The following is a 23,484-nucleotide window of genomic DNA, read 5'->3' as shown; positions in this document are numbered from 1 at the left end:
AATGTTAATTGATCAATTAATTCAACATTTACTGAACCTTTACTATGTGACGTGAATGGGGTCCACCTTAGGATATAATGACAAATAGGAAATTAAAGAACTCATGTTTTAGTGAAGGAGAAATGGGTGCAGGACTGTTACACAATGAGAAGTCCAGTACTTAGAGGAGGAAAACATTGGGACACAGAGAAAAACTTAATTTTGAAGACCTATCATTTCAGATTAACTGAGATGAAACTTGAATAACAAAATTAGCTTAAAATATGAAACAAAGTGGGGAGAAGGGAGGGTAATTCTCAGAGAAGTTCAAGTACATATGCAAAGCTCTGTGTTTCCTGATGAGTTGAGTTAGGCAATTTAGAGGAGATGAGACTGGAAAGTGGTCAGATATAACATTACGGTAAATGATATGTTAAAAGCTTTAGAACTTATTTGGCCTATGATGGAACATATTGAAGCTTTTTATTTTAAACAGTGAAAGATCAGATCAGAATTGTATTTCAGAAAAATGCATGCCTTCAGTGAGATGATGGCTGAAGGAGGGAGAGACTAGAGGCTGGGGGTCCAGAGTTCAGAGTATGTTTTTAAATGAGTATTTTGGCAGTGGAAATAGACATCAAACATACTGAGTAACACTTCAGAGATAATGCAGAAAGTGTCTTTGGAGAGTGATTGAGTTTGAGATAGGGGATCATTGAAGTCCAGGTCCAAATCAACAATGACCCCAAAGGTAACAAGAGGTAACATGAGAGTAGGCGTGGATGCATTAGAATGCATGAGAAAGGATAATGAGGAATCTGTGGGAAATACATGTAAAAATATCTAGAAAAAGTGAAAAATGTAAGCTTCGAAATCAGGAGAGACTTCAAGTCAGAAAACAATTCTACAACACACAGATCATCCCTATTTGGAAAAAAATAGAACTCAATGTAGGTTTGGTGAATCTTCGTGCAAACTACCGTGAAGAAAAAAAGCTGCAAAGAATAGAAGTCTAGAAAATCCCTAAGATTTAAGAATAAGCATGAATAAATAAATAAACTAACAAACAAATAAAAGAATCCAGCAGAAAGATTCAGTTAAAAAAAAAGACCATCAAAGCTTTTCGAGGAGAAACTTAGGGCCATCAAGGGGGAGGGAGTTCCCCGATTGTAATACGTTTAATGAATATGAGGCAAGAGGAAATTTTAAATGTTATACATCTCTGCAAATCACCACCACCCTTGTAATAACTGAGAAATCTTCCCTGGAAGGAGAGAGCACTATAAATATAGCAGAGGGCTATCTTTGACAGTTACCTGAAAACTAAGTTCTTTATGACAAAGACTCTAGAGGAGGTGTTTGTGGCTAGCCAGTTCTAGAATACAACGAACGTTTTAAACACAGATGGGGAAGAACTCATTAAGGTGTGCATTCTAGCTACTACATGACTATGTCTGCTAAACAACAATTGCTGAAATACTGAAAACTGTATGGCACAATAAAGAAAGAAAAGTATACATATAGTGAAGACACAGAAAATATGTTAATATTATCAAATTAATATGTTAATATTATCAAATTAACACTATTAATATTATCAAATTAATACAGGGACAAATTATTCAGCTAAAAACCAACCAACCAAACAGTATGCAAACACTGTATTCTGAAAAAGACGTGTAAGGATTTACTGTGTATTTGTGCTTCAATACAAAATCGAGAAAATAGAGCCGTGGATTCTATACTCTCCAAATTTCATAGAATTTTTGCATAATACTAAAAGATGTCCACTAGACAGGCATAATAACAATTTTAAGAGAGTCAGAAAGTGAGAACAAACTTACACAATATATTGGAAGGATTTTATGTCATCCCCGTTTTCAAGTCCCCTCAATTAGCATAGAGTTCAGCATATATTAGGGTCCAGTTGATGTTTATCAAATTAATAGATAAATAATAATTAGCACAGGACTATGAATTGCTTTAGGACCCCTGAGACACCAGATTTATATATTTACATATTCAATACAATATTAATCTTAGTGTTTGTGAGGACATTAATTTGTGCTGGAGGCAGTTTTCTGCAGTAGAAAAACAGAAAACATTTATTACGTAAGTTTATCTCTAAACATGATTATTTGCATTTCAATAAACAGTAAATTTTTATTTTCATTATATCCTAGTTTATGAGCTAAACATTGTACTACACTAGCTTTTAAAGTTTTTCTGAGCTGATAAACTCTGCACACCTTGTAGTAGAACTAAGAATGTTTTCTCAAGTCAAGAATACTACTGAGGTAATTGGTGGAAAATTTCACATCAACACAGAAGGTAAGCAGATGTCAAAGCTTTCAAAATTTGAAGAATTAGTTCAGGAAAGGCTTGGCAAGTATGTCATTAGAGTCCTGTTTGCCTGACATAAATGGCTAGTTCTCTCACTCTGAATAGCAAGATCTCATTGAAATTTCCAGAAATTTTAACAAAATATATAAAAGAAAATAGAAAGAAAGAAAGTTTTAAAAAATGAAAAGACAGACATAAACACAGCAATTTGAATGTGAAACTCAAAAACTAGCTCCGGTTCTTAACCCCGGCCATCCAGATGGTATCCAACATGACAGGTGGAACACAAGGAAACCTGATGTCAGTACTATGGCTGATTTTACTTTCCAGTGGTTGCCACAACAAAACTTCCTTCCCCTTATGTTCTTCTTACAATGTGACTTCTACACTCCTCTCATCAGAAGATGGTATGTACTTTTACTCCTTGAATCTGCCAGAGGTTTGACTACAGCAGACGCTGCGAATTACAAAGCTAGTCCATAAAAAAGTTCTGCCTAATTCTCTTGAGAAGGTTTTTTCTTGGAACCCAGGGCCTTGCTGTGAGGAAGCCCAAACAACCTAGGAGAGGCCCATATGGAATGCAGATGAAGCCTCCAGAGCACAGGCCTCCTTGAGCTCCAGGCAACAGCCAGAATCAACTTGGTTTGGTTAAGGGTTCTGAAAGTGGTACCCAGCCCCCAGGCAAGGTGGTCCAGCCAAAGATACGTGGAGCAGAGATGAGATGTTCCCTGAAGTTTGCTAAAACTGCAGTTTTATGGGCAAATTTAAAGATTGTAGTTTAAAGTCACTTAGTTTTGATGGTTTGTTATGAAGCTACTGATAATGAGAACTAGTGCCTAATTTTGCAAGTAAACATATTTGTTTTTTTCTACTTGGCAATAAAAATATACCCTTTTATGAACAAATACTTGGCATAATTATTTGAATACGTAAAACTAAAATCTTTTTTGTTTCACAGAATGGTAAAGAATGGGTCAATATGATAGAAATGATTATGAAGCATAAGTTTGATCATTCTGGAATTTACAGCATAACGTTTAATTCAAGCCACATGCTTTAAAAGAAAACGTTTTTTACTTATTAACTGTAAGACGATGGAAAGTTACTTAAACTCGTTGTACCTCAGAGATCTCATCTGTAAAATGACTATAATAATGCTAACTAGCCAAAAGGATTTCAAATAATATTTTTATAGAGTTTAGCAACAGTTCATGACAAAGTGAACAAGCTATACAGTGATTAGTCATTATTATCATTTATATTGTTACCCCAAAGCTGGAGGATGGCCTTGTCTCTAGCATGAAACTGCATGGAAGTGAGAAAGATACTTAGTCTGTAATCAGGAAAAGAGAGGAAGGGACACTCAAAGATCCTTTATAAAGTCAATGCATTCTGCTTGTTAAGCTGCAACATCTGGCTTCCTTTACTTCTCTGACTACATCAAGTTCTGCTAAACAGCCACCAGACTGATTCATTGATTTTAGTCTGTATTATACCAGTATATCCCTTCTGTTGGGTTCTCACTGGCACACAAGCTACATAAATTAACTTGGAAAAATAAATTAATACTAAAAATATTTTTTTCTCACCATGTTCACCGTCACTAATAATCTTCTTATCGGCATTCAACAAAATAATATCTTGAAATATAACCTTAGATAATCTACAACTATTTGTCTAGATAAGTTCTTTGTTAGCCTTTTGGTCTGAATAATTACTCCATTGAGCTGAAATTTACATTATTTTCTTCATTCAATTCACATCATAACATTTATTCTTTTTTTCTATGGCTTTTTGGTTATGCAAGTCAACTAGACCAGAAATTATTTGTGCCAGGAGACGTAAAAGTAATTCTCAACCATTTAAGATCTACTACAAGTAATGCTGATAGATATAACATGGATAAGAACTCTTTGAAGTGAATAGAATGTAATGCTATTGATGTTTAGGAGAAGGAATTTCTGTTTTATTCTTAAAAGAAATCTCCAATACAGAGAAGAACCCCAAAACCACAGTTCTCACATGTTTGACAAAAAAATTCAAATACTTTCTAACAAATTCTGACATCATGAGCCATGTTACTAACCCAGAAAGATGAATGCTTTCCAGAGGGACAACAAAAACATTAGTCAAATAGTCAACTCCTAGGAATCTGACTTCTCTAAAAGAAAATTAATATTTTTTTTCTTTTATAGGAGACATTGATATTTTGGCCTAAGCAGGATATCTATTTGCCTTATAATTTTTATTCTTAGGTAAAAATATTTATCATCCAGGCAGATCCAAGATGTGAATTCCAAGCTGGTAGTAATTTATAGCTCGATTAGAATTAAAAAAAAACAAAATGTGGAATCAAGTGTAGAAAATATGTATTCATGCCTTACCTTTCTGCTTCTTTATAATACATCTTTAAGGGATAGATATTTGCATTCAGGATTCATTAGCTCCCACTTTCAAACAGCCAAGCATAATCTCCAATAATATTTCAGGACTCTGAGAGGCTAAAGAGTATCCTATTGACCTGTGTATCCTCTGACTTGTGACTGAATGTTTATATGTGAATTTCAGGAAATGTTGGTTATTTCTCTGAGTTTCTCAGAATATGTTGGACACTGAACTCTGTTACGATGTTTCTTTTCCTTTTTTTTTTCGGTGAGGAAGATTAGCCCTCAGCTAACAGCTGTTGCCAATCTTCCTCTTTTTTTGCTTGAGGAAGATTAGCCCTTAGCTAACATCCATGCTAATCTCCCTCCACTTTACATGTGGGTCACTGCCACAGCATGATCGATAAGTGGTGTAGGTCTGTGCCCGGGATCCAAATCTGAGAACCCAGGCCACCAAAGGGGAGCACACTGAACTCAACCACTATGCCGCAGGGCCGGCCCCTGAATTCTGTTATGATTTATAGGTAGAAAAAATAAAATGCTCAGTGTTAAGTGGATTGTTGCTTCATGACATACTTTCTATTTTGTAAATCATATAATTATGCATTGTGACCAAAAGTTTGCCCATATTCTCTGAAAATGGTTCTGAACATAAATATTTTTCAACACCCTTATAGTGAAGTTTGCTGTTCTCACTTAACATGTCTTCAAAATATTTGAACAAGATCTCATTAGGGTTAAAGAGGGGTAAGAGAAGGGGAAAAAGTGAGAGTATATTTACCGGAGTTCTCAACTCAGGTATGGCAGCTTGATAGGTGAGTGGGCGACAATCACGAGTGTTTGGCACAAGGACACAAGGAAGAAACACTGGACCCAAGTCATCTCCATCCAGAACATCCACTGTGAGGGTGGTGGTGGTGGTTCGTCGTTCATTCAGATTTTGTGCACGGTCCTGTGAGAGAAGAAAAAAGAAAAAAGACAATGTGATGGACTTACTCTTCCCTTCATCTTGACTAAAGTGTAGGCATAGACAGGTTTCTTCCTCACTACAGGCACCTGACCTCCCTTTTCTTAAGAGCTTTTACTTTAGGAACCTTGTGATTATAAATACTTTCTCTACCACTTTAAGATGTAAATCCTCTCCCAGCTCAAACTGCCACCAGTTTCATAACCCAAGATTCTTTCTCAAAGACCTGGGAATCATTCTTTTGAGATGTAATCATCATGGAAGACAGAGCTCCTCCCAGTCACCTTAGTGGGGTCGGAGCCTAACTTCCACAGGAGGCCTCCTCCAAACTGTGAAACTATCCCATCAGGAAGATACAAAAAAGTTAACTTTTCCTTTGAGAGAGCCAATTAGCAAACACTGATGGCCCCTGATTCCTCCACCCCCACCCCAGATCTTTTGTTCTGTTTTTTTTTTTTTTTTGGATGATACTTCAGGCATTTTAGGTTTATTAGATAAATTTTAGTTACTTAAAAAAGTACCTCAGAAAAGAAAAATGAAGAGGGAAATAAAGAGAAGGAAAGAAGCGGAAAACCCACCAGATCTGCTGTACTCTTATTAGGGAAGTATTTTTTCATATCTCACATAAGCTTTTCTATTATTAAGTATTTTGAGAGCATTCTGTGTCTCCATGTAGTCTGCTGACATCACTAAAATAACCTAATTTTTCAAGTTTCTAAATGAGAACTGTTTTATTTTGTTTTTATTCTCTGATATTCTAAAAAGCTACAGTTTCTGAGAAGAGTGACCTTGCAGCAGTTTTGGAAATTATGTTTGAACTTTTTTCCATTAGACATATTGCCAAGAGAACAGAGGTTTCTTTTTTTGTTTTTTTGGCTTTTAGCTTTGATTTTGGTTTGTTTTCTTGTTTTATTTTATTTTCCAGTTTTATTGAGACATAATTCACATACAGCACTGTATAAGTTTAAGGTGGATAGCATAATGATTTGATTTACACATATTGTGAAAAGATTACCACAATAAGTTGAGTTAATATTATCTCATATAGATACAAAAAAAAGGTTTTTGCTTTGTGTTGAGAACTCCCACTCCAGCTCTTAACAACTCTCCAGTCTTTCTTTTGAGCCGAGTTGAGTTCAGACAGCAATCTGGTCTCCCCATTGCCACAGTCTTGAATAAAGTCTTCCTTCCCCATTTAACTTTGTCCAGTGAAATTTTTGCTTTGACCATACATTGCTATTAACTAAAATGCATACTTATTGAGATTTCCCTAGTTTTTACCCAGCTTTTACCATTTTTTCTTTCAGGATACCATCCAGGATACCAGCCATCATGTCTTCTTAGGCTCCTTTTGGCTCTGACAATTTCTCAGACTTCCCTTGTTTTTGATTACCTTGACAATTTTGAGTACTAGTCAGATATTTTGTAGAATGTCCCTCACTGCAGGCTTTGTCTGTTGTTTTTCTCAAGATTAGACTGAGATTATGCAGTTTAGGGAGGAAAACCACAAAGGTAAAGTGTCATCTCTTCACCTTATACCAAGAGTGTATATTACTGATCCCGGGTGCGGACATAGCTCAGGGCCAGGCTTCCTCAGCAAAAAAGAGGAGGACTGGCAGTAGTTAGCTCAGGGCTAATCTTCCTCAAAAAAAAAAAAAAGTGTATATTACTAACATGATTTATCTCTTACGTTAACCCTGATCACCTGGCTGAGATTGTGTTCATCAGATTTCCGCACTGTAAAGTTACTTTCTTTTTTCTCTTTCCATTTCTTTGGAAAGAAATCTCTTTTTTGGAGCAGGAATGATTTCATTAGAAGGAGCAGCAATGATTTCATTAGAAATTTACATTAATTATATTTATCTAAAGAATATCTATCACAAGGACACAAAGAAGAAACATTGGACCCAATCATCTCCATCCAGAACATCTACCATGAAACTGGTGGTGGTAGGTTGTCACTCATGATGGTAGAATCTGGAAATGCCTTCCTTTCATAGTATTTAATTATCCTGAAGAATCATTATATTTTTCTATCTCTTTAAAATTCTTTTTTGTACAACTCTAAAAAGTCATTATACTTACATGCATGTTCATTGCAGCAGTATTCACAATAGCTAAAAGTTGGAAACAGTTGGAATATCCACCAGTGAATGAATGGAGAGACAAATGCATATATACAATAGCACAGCCACAAAAAGGGACGAAGTACTGATATATATACTACAACGTGAGTGAATGTTGAAAACATTATGCTAAGTGAAAAAAGTCAGACAAAAAGTTACGTATTGTACAATTCCACTTATTTGAAATATCAGACTAGATAAATCCATAGAGACAGTACACAGATTGGCAGGTGCAAGGGGCTGAGAGAGCAGGGGTGGGCATGAGAAGCCACTGATTAAGGGGTACAAAGTTTCTTTTCGGAGCGATGAAAATGTTTGGGAAATAAACAGAGGTAGAGAGTGAACAATAATGTGAATGTGCCAGATGTCACTGAATTGTTTACTTTAAAATGGTTAATTTTATGTTATGTGAATGTACCTCATGAAAATTTTTTTAAAAGTAATATACCAATAGACTGGTATTTGTTGATATGTTGCTTATAAAATGTTTTCTCATGTGACATTTACCAGACATTAATATTTGCTTACCAATTTAAAAATATCCCTCTTTATTGAGCTTGGTGCACAATACTGCATTCCAGTTATGCTTGTGCCCAATCTAGTTGCTCAAGAAAGGTTGTAAAGAAGTGTTCTAAGGTAAGATCTCAGAAAGCAGGAAGCTCTATTGGTGGAATTTTGCAAGTGCAACCTTTCTGGAATGTAATAACTCTGTGACTCTAGTATTCTTTGATGTTTGGATTCATTATAAGATACATTGTGGCAAAAACATGGGGAAAAAACCCTTAAATTTCCAAAGTGTGAAACTCACTGGAATCCTCAGAGTGGATATAAAAATTATTTAAAACTAAAGACATTTGAGATTGAACATATATGGAAAGAAGCCTTCTCAGAGCTTCCCCTATCTCACTAAAGACAGAAACTTCTGGAAGTGAGTCTGCCATGAATCCTTTCTCTGGGGGCATTTTATGGCCATGAAGAAAAAGAAAACAATTAGCACTTGCATAAACATACATTACCACAAACTATAAAGTTGGGTTTATATACCTAACTTAATGAGGAATAGGGGAAAAAGGCTTCTGCGGAAAGAAAAAATGGGTTTCTAGGGAGAACAACCAGGAGATGATATTTATTATATCTAGTACAGTTGAAAGTACAGTAGGGAACAGCATGTAACACATGAGATAATTTTGGTGGTCCACAAACAAACTTTTAAAATTTTACTTTAAATGTGAATTTTGAGTATGTATAGAATAACATAATTTAACATAAATTTATGGGTTTATTTTCAAATTTTAGAAAACACAACAGGCTCATCAAACTTACCATTTTAAAATTAAGATTGCTTAGGATAAAGTTTTACAAAAAGCTGAATCAATCTAAGAAAAATTTTAAATAAATAACAATTTTATGTGATATTGGATGTGGGAAAAATATTTTAATATCTCAGAAGTAGCATTTCTACAGTTTGCATGTTACTCAGCCTCCCACCTTATATGTCACCCTGTCACTGTAATACACAAAGTGGAGGATTTCTATCCTGTCTTTCTTTCACTCTGTCAGCAACAAATCCCTCACTACTTTCTGCTTTGTATCACTGTAACTTCACCATAAAATGGATACAAGTGCATAAGAGATGGTGTACATTTACCAAAATACATAATGTAGGCTTTTATCTCATAATGGGAAAAGATATTGCTTAGAAAGTGTTGATATATGAAACATAAATTTTTAAGTGGAAAAAAAAACAAGACTAGAGATCCTACTATGGGGAAGGAAAAATAATTTACCCTCTACCTTTCTAGGTTCTTGGCTGAGATCGCCCCCCTAGGTAATAAAAGGCAGATTAATAGGAGAAAAATAAACATAAGTTTAACAATATGTATACCTCCTGTATACATAGGAGATACCCAGAAAAATTGAGTGACCCCCTAAATGGCCCAAGCCATCACCTTAAATACCATCTCTAGCTGGGAACAAAGGAAGGTGTCTGGTAGGGGGAGCCAAAGTTTCAGGCAGAGCACAGTAAACAAGGGTATGCAGTTATGCAGATTTTAGTGCATGCCTTCTCCAATGGTAAGAGTTTCTACAAATTTAGTTATCTTTCTCTTCCAGGTACAGAGAGGCAGACACCCTTACAAATGGAGATTTCCCTTATAAGTGTCAATTGCTCTTACAAAAGGGTCACTTACACATGATTTTCAGAACTCCTCTGGTGTGTGCTAGCTTTTAAAAATAATCAGCCTAAAATAATCCATATGCCAAAGAGGAACATTTTGGGTTCTGCTCCTCTTCACTACTTTGAGCAGAGATGTAGCAATGAAAAAATATCAACATGGTTTCCACACATGTGGAGATTCCCCATGATTTGACACCAATACATGCAACATAAAGAGAGATCTGAAAATAGGTCTCATACACACTCCTAACTTGTGAGCCCATGGAAGATGTTGCTAATCTATGATGCTCTTCTCCCAGTTTGGAACCAAATTTGATCTTAAAAAGTTGTCTAAAACAAAGCCCCTGGCAATTGAGATAAAAAACAAAATGACAAAAAACCTTTTGTTCTTTCTAGTAAAATGCTACTGCTCAAGACTGCTCTGGGTAAAAGAAATAGCATTCTAAATTGGGAGTGATAAATAAAACATAATTATTTGCATAAATATTTTATATGATTTCATTAAGTTTACATTTTTGTTCATTGCTATGTGAAAATCTAACACATATTAAAAACTACCAAAAAAATTCCTTCCTTCTTCTCTCCCATTTTCCTTCCTCATTTCTCTTATTTCCTTTTTTAAGAAATAAGATAATATTTTAAATTTTAAACATTTAAAAATAAGATAATATCTCATTAATTTAGGAAACTGTACTGTAACTGGAAAGCAAGAATATTCCTCTTTTAAAACTTATCTAAGTCTGACTGGTAAATTTGTATTTTCTTAATGTGCATATTATTTCACATATTTATACATTTGCTAACATTAAACATTTAATTACATGAAACCTTTAATTAACTTCCATAAAAATAAATCACTATTTAACTGTTGCGAGTACAGTTATGCAAGGAATTGCAGATGATACAAAGAATAATCCAGCATAAAAGCTTATATGCATATTTTAGTAAAACCAACACAGCAGAGACAAAGCAGATAGCCATTGGTAGTCTTTTTTTTCTTTTTTTAAAGAGTGGCACCTGAGCTAACAACTGCTGCCAATCTTTCTTTTTTTCTTTGTGCTTTTTCTTCCCAAATACCCCCAGTACCTAGCTGTGCATTCCAGTTGTGGGTCCCTCCAGCTGTGGCATGTGGGAAGCCGCCTCAGCATGGCCTGAAGAGCGGTGCGGTGTCCACACCCAGGATCCCAACCAGTAAAACCCTGGGCAGGGCCAGCGGAGTAGGAAAACCCAACCACTCAGCCACTGGCCGGCCCCCATTGGGAGTCTTGATATCAAGGTGAGCTTCAATCATGGTCTGTCACTTTTTGACCATTGAGCATATTTTGTCATGAGTAAGATCACTGCCATGGAAATTAGTTATGCAGTTTTTGCCCTGAACATCCTCAGTAGTTAGCTTGAGTTTTCTAAATGCAACATCTTCATTCTGCAGATCAGCAAGGCTTACTTCAAAAACACAACGCTTAAGGACATCAGATGCAATTTTGGGTCCTCGAGTTCTTAGTGAGTAATGTTTTTCCAATATTTCTTACATTAGACATAGCTGGTGATTTCACATCACACCAATCTTTCTTCAAAAATGGATCAACCACTTTCTTCTTGGCTCCCTTTGCGCCGCCTTTTGTAACAAGGAGATTAGGAAGATCTCTTACACTCAGCATCAACAAGTCCACTAAATCCAGAAGAAGATGATGGAAGTCATGACCCGAGAGGTGCAGACAAATGACTTGAAAGAAGTGGTCAATAAATTGATTTCAGGCAGTATTGGAATTAATGTAGAAAAGCCTTGCCAAACTATTTATCTGCTCCATGATGTCTTTGTTAGAAAAGTAAAAATGCTAAAGAAGCTCAAATTTGAATTAGGAAAACGCATGGAACTTCATGGTGAAGGTATTAGGTCTGGAAAAGCTACTGGGGATGAGACAAGTGCTAAAGTTGAACAAGCTGATGGATATGAGCCACCAGTTCAAGAATCTCTTTAAAATTCAGACTTTTAATGGAAACAAATAAAAGCTTATTTGTAGGGGGGAAAAAAGCACTTTTATGTAAAAATTTAAAAGCCTACATGTATCTTCAACACAGAAGCAAGAAAACCATGGGAATATTCATCAGAGTGTGGGATTTGACCTAGCTGAAGCATTCTGTCAATGCCTCACAAGGAAGTGGTATTGACCTGGTCCCTAAATCTTTAGCATCTTTATTCAAAGCCTCCAATCCTCTGGCCCCGTCCAACAGCAACACAATGTTCAAGTCTTCAGAATCATATTGTAACCTGACATCTGGCCTATCAAAGACACCTGCTGTTTTTGAATGAATTATTTATTAAAAAAGTAGAAATTTTCATGAATACATCTTTTAAAAAAAAAAGAGATACGTGCCTGGTAGAGCTTTATAAAAGAAAATTACTTTTATAGATAACTCAGAGATAACTAACTCATTGTCACAATCCACTCTTTACAAAGCACATTTTTATGAAATTGCAAATATTTCAACTGTGAAAATGTTAAGGCAATAAAACTCCTCTAACCGGCAGATGATAAGTAAGACTTCTACTCCTTCAACCCAACTGAAAGGCTTTCTTGCTATAAAATAGTTTAATTACCCACTATTCTTTGATCAAACTAGAGGCAAATGCTAATTTCTAATTACCTGCTCTGTATTTAGAAGTGGATTAAGTTAAATATTAGTTGTGTGAAGTGGGGTCAGAAAACATGTAAAGTCTAACTGATACTATGAAATTATATGAAACCCGGATTTAGAATGAGTATGAGACAGACATGCTGATGTTCTGATTTATTTTTAAGGCAGTGTCATAGGAACCTTGGAATACAGAGATTTCTCACATTTACATACTCGGTATTCAAGCAGTTTGTAGTTTAATAAAATGGCTAGAAGCACCTACTAGACTTGCTCGTAGATACAAATATTAAAGACTCTTTCATTACATTATCAAGTATTTGCAGTAGAGAAAGAAAAAAAAAGTTGCCATAGTTACAGAGCTGCCCTGAGTCTTTTGATCTTAACTCAGTTACTTAAGACCATTGAGGTGTTTTTTTTTGCTTCTGTTCACTAATGATAGATGGAATATCACTGACGGAAATTTTAGAACTTATCCCAGTAACTTGATTCTGTTAGATTTCTTTATTCAGAAAAGAAAACAGCAGCAAGATTGAGTTGCTCTAAATCACTTTGGAAGTGAATTCTTTTTTTTCCCTTGAAAGTGTGTCTTTGAGACATTTACCTACTTTTCCTTAAATTTTTATGCATACTAGTAGACAGAATAGTATCATATCTTACATCTCCACATGCTTACATATCTTCATTAACCACTATCCTCTCATTTCAGTCCCACTCTCTAGAATACGCCCGAGAAATTGGCAGAGCAATAAAGGATGGGTGTAAAATTAGCACTGGTTCCACATATTGGTAAGGAACAGATATAAGGAAAGGTCAGGGTGGGTTATTTCTGAAAAGTTGTTTACATAGGTTGAAATCCAAAAGTATAGAAAGTGACTTTTATATCCAAATCCATAGGATAACGATGTTTACGCACATTTTGAGTATGCATTGCCGTTAAAAGACAAGACTAGAGCTAAAAAAGAAATAATAGCACTATATTTTAAGGAATTATAATATCTTATCATGAAAGACAGCTAGTCTCTAGATTTTTGATATTTGAGAAAATGTAGAATATATTTAGAGAATAGGAGAAAATATTGAATAGCCCTACTATTGTTAAGATAATTCAGAAATTGCTCTTGCAATGATTCTAAATTAAACGTAAACTTTTTCTTTCTGACAATTATTTAAGGGCTCTCGAGTACTTAAGAGTCCTTAGTATTTCCCACAGGATGACAGTAATGCAAAGGAGAGGTGGATTTGAAGAAAATGTATGGATGGGGGAGTTTGATTCTTTTGTGACTTAGAGTAACATACCAAAATTGAAGCTTTTGGTCGCGGAATGTATTGGCAATTTCAACAAAATGAAAACTCCTTGATCTTTGTACTTCACTGAACTTCCTTTCCTGGATTTTTTTCTCCTGTTTTCTAGAATTAATCATTCCCTCGTTGGATATTTATATTTAAAATAAACACAGTGGGGAATGTTGCTGCACATATTCTCAAGATAACAAGTGATATGTTTTCTAACATTGATCAACCAAAACTCTTCCATGTTATTTAAGAATCACAGCGTGTTCACATGGATAAAAAGAAACCTCCCAGCCACATGAAATTTGATGCCTCACTTTGCAAATCAAACCTTTGTACCATAAGCAAAGCCAGGCCCAAGCTGAGCAATGTTCAGTAATTTATCATCAGACCTCTTAGATTCCACTGACTTTAAAGGCAAAATTGATTGCCCGTATTTCAATTCTCCTTATGACTCCAAGATAATATGTAGATTTTTAATGTACATAATTTACATTGTACTTTGGTTTACATACCACCAATAAAACAACAAAAAACAATGAAGACTATAAAAGAATAATTAGAGAGATATTTTAGATATGTGGATGTCATTATCCTATATACATATAAAGATATAAATTATATAGATATTGGTATATACAAAGCAGTAAAGGTTTAACAACCAGCTGTCTGAGACAAGAAGCCCTGATTCATAGCATTTGTCACTTTTCTTACTATAAATACTCCCATCATGGCCACAAATGTGAGGAATTGCGAACTTGGAATTGGGAAGAGACACCCACAATCAGCCCTCAAGCAAATAGAAACCAGTTTTCTGGTTCCAATTACCCACTGTTTTAAGTAAAGTATACATCTAAAATGTGAAGTCAATGGGCATGCCGCTTTATAATTTGTGGGGATGTGATGTGTTATAACACTTAGAAAATAATATGGCATTGTCTACTAAAATTAAAAGTATCTGCATACATATACATATATACATATATATGCATACTTTTTCTCATAGTAGTGCCAGTTTTTAATTATCCACTTTTGATTCTATAAAGTACCAGCATTTAGTGGTTTATGTAACACTGTAATGATATCAGAATATATTCCAAGCACTAGTCTAAGTACATTTATGTTTGCTAACTTGCTAATACAAGAACTCTATGTGGTATATTTCACTAATATTTCCATTTTATTAGTTAAGCAACCAACATACAAAGTATGCCCAAAGTCACACAGCTAGTAAATGGCAGAACTGGGATTTCAATCCAATCAATGTGGTTCTAGAGGTTTTTTTACCACCATACTGCATTCACAGCCTCTCATAAGAGTCATGAGGGTAGCCATCAATTCCAGTTCAAAAAACCAAAACAAACAAACAAGCAAAAAAACCTCAAAGTATAGTTGAATAAGTCGTGATACATCCTAATTTTGGTATATTCTACAGCTATTAAAAGGATATAATTCTGAAAATCTTCAAAAACAACAAAAAGCTTATAGTCTGTATTCAATATTCACATTTTGCATGGTATAATTTAAATTTCTTATAGAAGTTATTATTACAGATAAATTCAAATCTTCCTTCAACTTCTCACCAATTCTATTCCATCTGTTCAATCATTCATGTATAGCCTTCTATTTCATAATTTTATCCCTCAGATGCTAAAAACGTATCACTCTCTCCCTCAGTTATGAGTAGTCTAGCAAACTGGATGCAAATTGTTCTATTTGGCTTTATAAACATTTCAAATTAGACAACAATTCAGAAGATTTCTTTTAGCTTCCATTTGTTTACAAAAATTAGCTCATTTTATTGTTTTTTTTTTTTTTTTTTTTTAAAAAGATTTTATTTTTTCCTTTTTCTCCCCAAAGCCCCCCGGCACACAGTTGTGTATTCTTCGTTGTGGGTTCCTCTAGTTGTGGCATGTGGGACGCTGCCTCAGCGTGGTCTGACCAGCAGTGCCATGTCCGCGCCCAGGATTCGAACCGACGAAACACTGGGCCGCCTGCAGCGGAGCGCGCGAACCCAACCACTCGGCCACGGGGCCAGCCCCAAAAATTAGCTCATTTTAAATAGCACAATTAAAATTAGCTTTCAAATACATTCCACAGCAATCTGACTTTTCCATAAATTATGTTAGAAATTCTGAGTCAGACAGGGAAATTAAATACTTCCTTCACATTTTTACTTATGTAGAAATTTTTTTTTTTTTTTAAAGACTTCAGTGTTTTGAGTAGCTCTGAAAGGCTCTTCTCCAGTAGATTTTACTTTTTCCTATAACAACAGTTTTCACTCTAGTCTCTACCATTGGACACCAAGACAATCCACATTGAATTGAAAAAAAGAAATTGAATGAAAGCCTAGAATTCGGGTTTCAAATATTAGATTTCTGTCTTTATTTACCCATACACATTTTAGATATGCATTTATAGATATATGTGTGTATGCACACACACATACACACTTTCTGGTGAAGTATCTCTAAGAAAGGCAAAATATGGCCATTTAGTGACAGTTTGTTGCCTATAAACTGGCTCAGAACAGCTGATGGAGGATATTTACCTTTGCCTCTCACGGCTGTCTTTCTGTTCTGTTGTATAAGTAAGATTTTAATACTTAGGCATCATTAAAGGCACAGACTGCCTTCAGGGTCTGCCTACCTTTCGGAACGTGGCCCTGTCACTTGCTATGGGAGTTTTTCAATGTTAGATGCTATCTGTGGCCAGCCCTGCTGGTTTTTTGCAAAAATGCTAGCTCCATTCTTCTCCTTGCTGTTGAATTTTCTTTTCCAGGTCATCAATGTGCCCAGCCCCGGGAGATGAACCATTCCTGGTGTCATCCAGAGATGATATCTCATTCTTCTTTACCACACACAGACTTCCTCAACCTTCCTTTCCACTATGCTGACTATGTGATCCAGTTCTGTAGGGGGAAGCTGGGTGGGAGAGGGCTCTGGGAAAGAGTTTCTTCTCAGATAAAAGAAGACAGAATCAATAAACATAAAAAGAGTCCTAGTTTTTCAACTCTTTCTTCTTGCTTACACTCAGACTTGAAATACAGCTGTGATGCTCATGACTGTGGTATTCCCCAGCACCCAACAGATAAGACATTGGAAAAATAGCCAAACTTCAGGGAAGGGCAGAGTGGAAGGAGAGAAGGAAGTCAAGTCTTTGGTGATATACTTGAGCTGTCAAACCAACCCTTGAACCACATAAATCTAGGGATTTTATTAAAATAATAATAATAACAATAAATGACCATGTTATATAAGCAACTGTTTTTCAGGTTTTCTGTTACTCCTGTCCACATATCACAGTTATGGTTATAGTAGTCGATATCTGGTGAGCAGCTAGTCAATAAATGATAGGCATGAGGGAAAGGTTACCAATTCAACAGTTGTTCTCCACCTTTAGTGTACTTTGGAATCCCCTAGAGAGCTACTAAAGAATGCAAGTATTCTACTTCTGCCCTCTACAACTTTTCTTCAGACGGTCTGAGGTTGGGTCCAGGAATCTGCATTTTTAATATGCTCCCGAGGTGATTCAGCTGCAGCTGTTTGGTGGACCACACTTTGAGAAATACTTCAGTTTGAACTAAAAACAAATTATTGAAGAGTGGGTGCAAGTGATTCAGAGAGTGTAGAACACAATGAGTGGAAACAAGCCTCTCACCCCATCCCATCCCATTCTTCAGCTGGAACTATATAATATATAAATTACACAGAGGGCAGGACGACCTTGTTGAGGTTGCAAATTACACTGAACACTCTACGAGCACTTATACATTTTGCATAAGGTTTTTACCTCCTAAGTTCACAGGAGTGAAGTAAGAGAAATTCAATACTCACATTAGCCTGGATGATGACAAAGTAGCGAGTCTTATCTTCATAATTGAGCCTCTTTCTTAACACTACGTTTCCAGTCAACATGAGGGGAATTTCAAAGGTGTCATTGGATGTCTGTGAAAAGGTAAAGATACATATTTCGGATCATTTGAATATAAGATGAATTAAAGAATTCGATATTGTAGTTTAGTCCCCTTGAAAATTACAGTTGGCATTCTAATCAGCTGAAAATAGAACGTGAGCATAAGTTTCAGATTGAATATTCTTATCATTTCTAAAAACTTTCCATTTTGATCAATGGGTTTCACCAGAGTCCTTTGATAATAACCAGGAAACTTGTTTCCTGTGATAGTTTTTCATATATTACTAAGGTTATCCATCAACAGCCCTGGGATACTTCTAAGTCAAAGTGTAGGTATCTAGAAATCTTCCTGGTTACCATATTATCTTTTCATCACTTGTTTTATCAACAAAGGATTTAAACATTGCAATTTGTGATTTCTACATAACATCCCTTTTCAACACTGGTGCCTATTCTGATTTCTCAGCATTTTCAAGTATTAAATACGACTATTAACTTGAAACAGCATGTTTTTGTGAAAAAACAATCTGTTATAGGTTAATTTTTTTCAGACCTCAGAACTGCTGCGATTGGTTAAGTCTCCTACCCTGTCCGAGATTGAGTTTCTTCCTGGTGACATGCTGGTCATAGGGCAATCTCTAAAATGCCTTCCAGCATTGCTCTGGTATAAGCAGCCCTCAGTGTAAGATAGTATATTCACACCTTAAGAGAATATAATTTATAAGATCAGTCTTTTATCCTTGAAAAAATCTTACATCACTCCTGTGTTTTAGTGCCATTTTGAAGACTGAGAAAATAGTCTCTCAATAACTACAACAAATCAGGTTTACTTCCAGCACTGGAATTTTTTTTGTTTCATTAGTTTTATGTAGTTATTATTGCGCATATGATTTTGGGCACAGGTGAAATGCTTAGCTTGGATCTACATTAGATTGTTTCAGAGGAGGAGGAGGGGAGAAAAAGGAAGGGCGGAAAGAAAGGAAGGGAGGATCAAAAAAGGAAAGGAAGTAGGGGAGGAAAGTGGGAGGAGAAGGAGAAAAAGTGAAAGGGAAGGAAGTGTGTGTGTGTGTGTGTGTGTGGACACTTTCTGCAGATGACACAAGGAGAGTCACTCAGGATGTGAGACTTAATGAGAGAAAGGCAACTCAAATCTCCCATGTCAGGCTCATTCGGGGAATGTGGGTGGATTAACCTGCAATATCTAGACTTATGATCTCTCCCTCTTCCTCTCTCTTCTTCCGCCCTCCCTTTCTGGTACACATGCACACACGCATACAGTACATAATTGATGTATATGTTTAGATGATTTACTCTGTGCCCATATAATCGGCTTTGCAGATCTTTCTTGGATACAGTTATTTAAAAGTAATACTTTTAAATATAAGTACACAAAATGTATGGTGAAGGATATCTACAATTAAAAACAAGCATTTGACATTTTCCCTAAATTTTTGCCTATTTAAGCATTGCTGGTATCTCTGAGTGGGACTCTCAACTATGTCAGGAGAGAGTAAAAATGATTTAATCTGAACATCTATGTTAATTATGGGGAAAACTTTAGTTAATAATTGCCATTTACATGGTAAAACACAACTCAATGTGTGGTTAGAGGGTTGTTAAATTTTAGAGATTCAATAACTGTAAAGACATGCCAATTTCTAGCATATATATGGGAGATACTGTGGGTTGCTTACCAAAAAACCACCTCATCCCTCCACACCGGACTCCAAATGAGCTCAGATAACTGGTGGCTTTGTGCTTTAGGGGGTATGATGTGCCTAACAGGGATGAGTCTTGATTAATCTAACTCAGCTGTGGTAATTCCATGGTTCTTACCAGTGATAGTTTGGGAAATGTACATGAGATCTAATTCTAAGTAACATGAAGAATTTTTCTTAATTGTAGAGAGTCCACCATTAAAAAAATGTTGCCTTTTCTGCTTATAGAAGCTGCTGTAAGGATGTAAGACCTGGGACTTTAGCAGCCGTTTTGGGACTATTGACGAAATTAATCTAAAAGTAAATAATACGCTGAGGAAGGCAGAACAGATGGAAAGAGACTAGATCTGTGTTGTCTCTGAATTACTGAGCAAATCCTGACGCCACCCCATCTCTGAACAAAATATTATGAGAGATAATTGACCTTATTGGCTAAGCCACTTTCAATTTAGTTTTCTATTATTTGCAGCTGAAAGCACTTTGATACATGACTATCTCCTGTCTACGTGTCCTCATCCTGTAGTCTCCTCTCCTTTCCATATGTGCCATTACTCTTCACATCTGACAGTTGCTCTTATTTTCTCCTGCCTGAACAGCCTATCCCTCATTTCTCTGGGTAGTAAATCTTGCAAATCCTACCCAGTGAAAGCTTCTTTGTCATCCAATTTAGGATTAAGTCTTTGATCTCATATTACATGACTTTTTCCAAACAACACTTGTTATTTGTGTATTTTCTGCTTCTCCTCACAGATTTCTCAAGCATCTCAGTCTATGATCTGGAGATACTGATATTTATGACTCCAGCAAAGTAACTTAATGGATGTTTGTGATTTTTTTTTGGTGAGGATTGGCCCTGAGCTAACATCTGCCCCAATCTTCCCTGTATTTTGTTTGTGGGCCACAGCGTGGCTTGATGAGTGGTGTGTAGGTCCACGCCCAGGATCTGAAGCGGCGAACCCCGGGCCACCAAAGCAGAGCATGTGAACTTAACCACTATGCCACCAGACTGGCCCCTGTGATCTTTTTCCAGTTGATGATTTTCAATGGACATTTGTAGAATTATTACAAATAATATAGTTAGTAATTAGGTAGTTTATTCATCTTCAAAACACTTTTTAATTGAACATAATTCTTATTAGCTAACTCCATCTTTCACAGGTATCTGAGATTTTCATTTTGCTGGGTGTTTCATAAATACTTATGTTTTAAGAAACATAGAAAGAATATCTACTTTATGATCAATGTTGCTTATGAATTATTGTATATGGAAAGCCTTTGTACTAAAATTAACTAATTTATTAATTAAACAAGTATTTGTGGAATATCAATTGTCTCGAAAACTATAGAATCATAATCATGAGAAGAATTAGAAGCAAATATGAAATGTGTCTTTAGGGTGCTCTTTATTTTTCCTCTAGGGAAAAGAATACTGGATTAGATCAATTTGAAGTAAATCTCCCATTCTAGTAATATTTCTAAAGCTTTACCTAAGTTTAAAAAACGATTCTTTTTTAAAAAAAGATATTATATGATAAGGCTATAAAGGCATGTGACAATTATTCTCAAAGTTTAGATCATATAAGGATCACAGAAATGTATCATTTAGATTGCAGATTCAAAGCATATATTCTCTCAAATTTCAGAAATCTTCGGAAGTCTACATTTCTAACAAAACTCTCAGGTGATTCTCATGTAGATGGTCCAGGTTTTACTTTGAGAAATACTGGAATAGGAGATGGCTAGGACCACGTTAAGCATATAAGTAAGAATTTTGGCATTTGCTCATGGCCTCAACTCAAAAATAAGCTTCTATAACACATTTTTAAGATTCCATTCAAACTCCCTGGCAGTTTAGTGACTCAACAACTGTCAGACAAAGGTCAATTCTCCATTTAGTAAATGAGGGCATAGTACAGTTTGAATGATTTTATCACTGTTGGAAGTAGGGGAAAAATCGTAAGAGGCATGTGTGATACCCACTTGCCCCCCACACACTCACACTGACTTAACCAAAGAAGGGAGATGGAATTTTGACACTCTATCAAATCTGTGTTTCTCCAGAGATGACTCCATCCCCCGACAACCCTCTTGATTAAATATGCATGAAGCTGAGTTAGTACCAATGTAGACAAAATGACACCTCTCTGCTAGTCTTGTAAGTAGGTGTTGGGCCCCACAGTTAGAGATCCTCTAGAAATGGAATATGGGGTACTTAGTGCTATTTGTTCTCAGCTGAAAGCTCTGGTCATTCATCATTTCCTAGGAAGCAGGAAAGATTCTTTTTGACCTCTCACATCTATGCTATATTTAAAAATATTGTTTGTGATATTCTCCATTCAACAGTAAGGACTAGATATTCAGCTCAAAAGAAGAGACATTTATTTTTAAGACAAACACGCACACACAGACACGCACACAGACACACACATAGAAATAAACACATATGTTTATATCTATTTCCTGGTGATCTAAGGGCAGAACGAAGATGTGAAAGCCTCACTGGGCCTGTAACTGGGAAGTGGTAGGAATTTAGGTAACAAGAAAGACTTCTCTCCCTGTCTCTCAGAAGCTATAGATTCTCTTATCACTGTTTTTCTCCATCTTTTTGAAGTCTCTCCCCTCCTCTCTCAACCTGTCTGTCTCTCTCTGTTTGTCTCTCTCCATCATCCCCAACCTCTTTCTCTCTCTCTTCAGGCTTTCCCCATTTGTTCTCCTGGAACATGGCTGTGACTTTATCTCTTAGTTCCAATAAACAGCACCAACTCTGCACCCTAATCAGTCCCTATTCAATCTTCAGCTTGTCACTGATGAAATCAGGTCACCATGTCGTTAAACGCTGATTCATCCACAGGTTGGTTGCCACTGGTGGTGCCACTCCTCTAACTAAATTACCTGAAGTGAAAAGTGGATGAGTAAGCAGGGTCATGTGGTGCGTGTCCACTCAAAAGGGCCTGGGATTTGAGCAGAAAGATTAATTTGCTCCTAGTAGAATATCAACACTCTGATGATTGTTTCTTTGTTTCATACAAATTTATCCCTCCCTGCTACACACACACACACAAATATATATATGCACATTTAAAGATATATTAAAGATTACAATGTAGTTCATTTCACCTTGTTCTAACCAATTTCCTAAGAAATTGTATTTAGAAGTTTTCGGTTGGCTTCAGAGGCATGTATGTTGTGAAGTTAAAATGTTACAGACTTATAGTGAAAAGATCTGGGCTCAAAGTTTTACATAAAGAAGGACTTTAGACAATGACTTAATTAAACATGAGTGTTCATTGTAAAATATGAATAATATGACTTTATGAGGCCATGAGACTGTCATGATACAATGCACCCTGTAAAAACATTATTATAGTATAAAACGATGTTCTTAGTGACCTATCTAAAAGTAGCAATATTGTTTTTGCTTAGCCCAAAATATTTCAACAATATTTGAAATTTTGACTTTGACTTATAGACCAAACTATTTTAGGATAATAATCTGCTAAAAATCTTTTGCATTTAAACTGTAATTTTCACTTCCTGACTCAGGAAATTCAAAGGTACTACATGCTTACACATTACAAAAGAATGATGACTCTTTTTTGTCAATTCTTTCAAAACTATAGGGAGTTAAGCATAAAAGAACAATTGACTCAGCAGGACTTGTTAAAAGACGTTACCACCCACCCACTGAAACAGCACTCTGCTGCCCCCAGGAAAGAAGCTGCTTGTGCCAACCGCTTAAATGTCCGCAGTGCTTTTCTGAGCAACATCAGTAGATAAAGGAAATGCTATACTGCTTCTTTAGTTGGCTGGAGACTGATGTAAGGGATATGTCATCAGTTCCCTGGTTACCACTTTAGTTCAAGACATTTAAAATGCTGAATACACATCACTTCAGTCTGCCATTAAAAAAACGATTAAGATAAGAAAAGTGATATGACAAGCTATTGGA

General features: G+C 35.8%; 1 protein-coding gene across 1 annotated transcript in view; it reads right to left on the bottom strand.

Moving 5' to 3' along the window:
• PCDH15 (protocadherin related 15) overlaps window positions 1–23,484 on the bottom strand; it is an 874,042-nt gene that overhangs the window by 411,674 nt on the left and 438,884 nt on the right. The window contains exons 8-9 of the mRNA XM_046654051.1: window positions 17,739–17,849; window positions 5,488–5,658 (exon numbers count right to left, since the gene is read on the bottom strand). Of these exons, the coding sequence (XP_046510007.1) occupies window positions 5,488–5,658; window positions 17,739–17,849 (282 nt within the window). The remainder of the gene's footprint in view (window positions 1–5,487; window positions 5,659–17,738; window positions 17,850–23,484) is intronic.

Source organism: Equus quagga, chromosome 2 (assembly GCF_021613505.1).
Source record: "Equus quagga isolate Etosha38 chromosome 2, UCLA_HA_Equagga_1.0, whole genome shotgun sequence".
In the NCBI taxonomy this organism is placed as follows: domain Eukaryota; kingdom Metazoa; phylum Chordata; class Mammalia; order Perissodactyla; family Equidae; genus Equus; species Equus quagga.
Note: the sequence above shows the minus strand (reverse complement) of the source record. Positions and strands in the feature narration are given on the sequence as shown.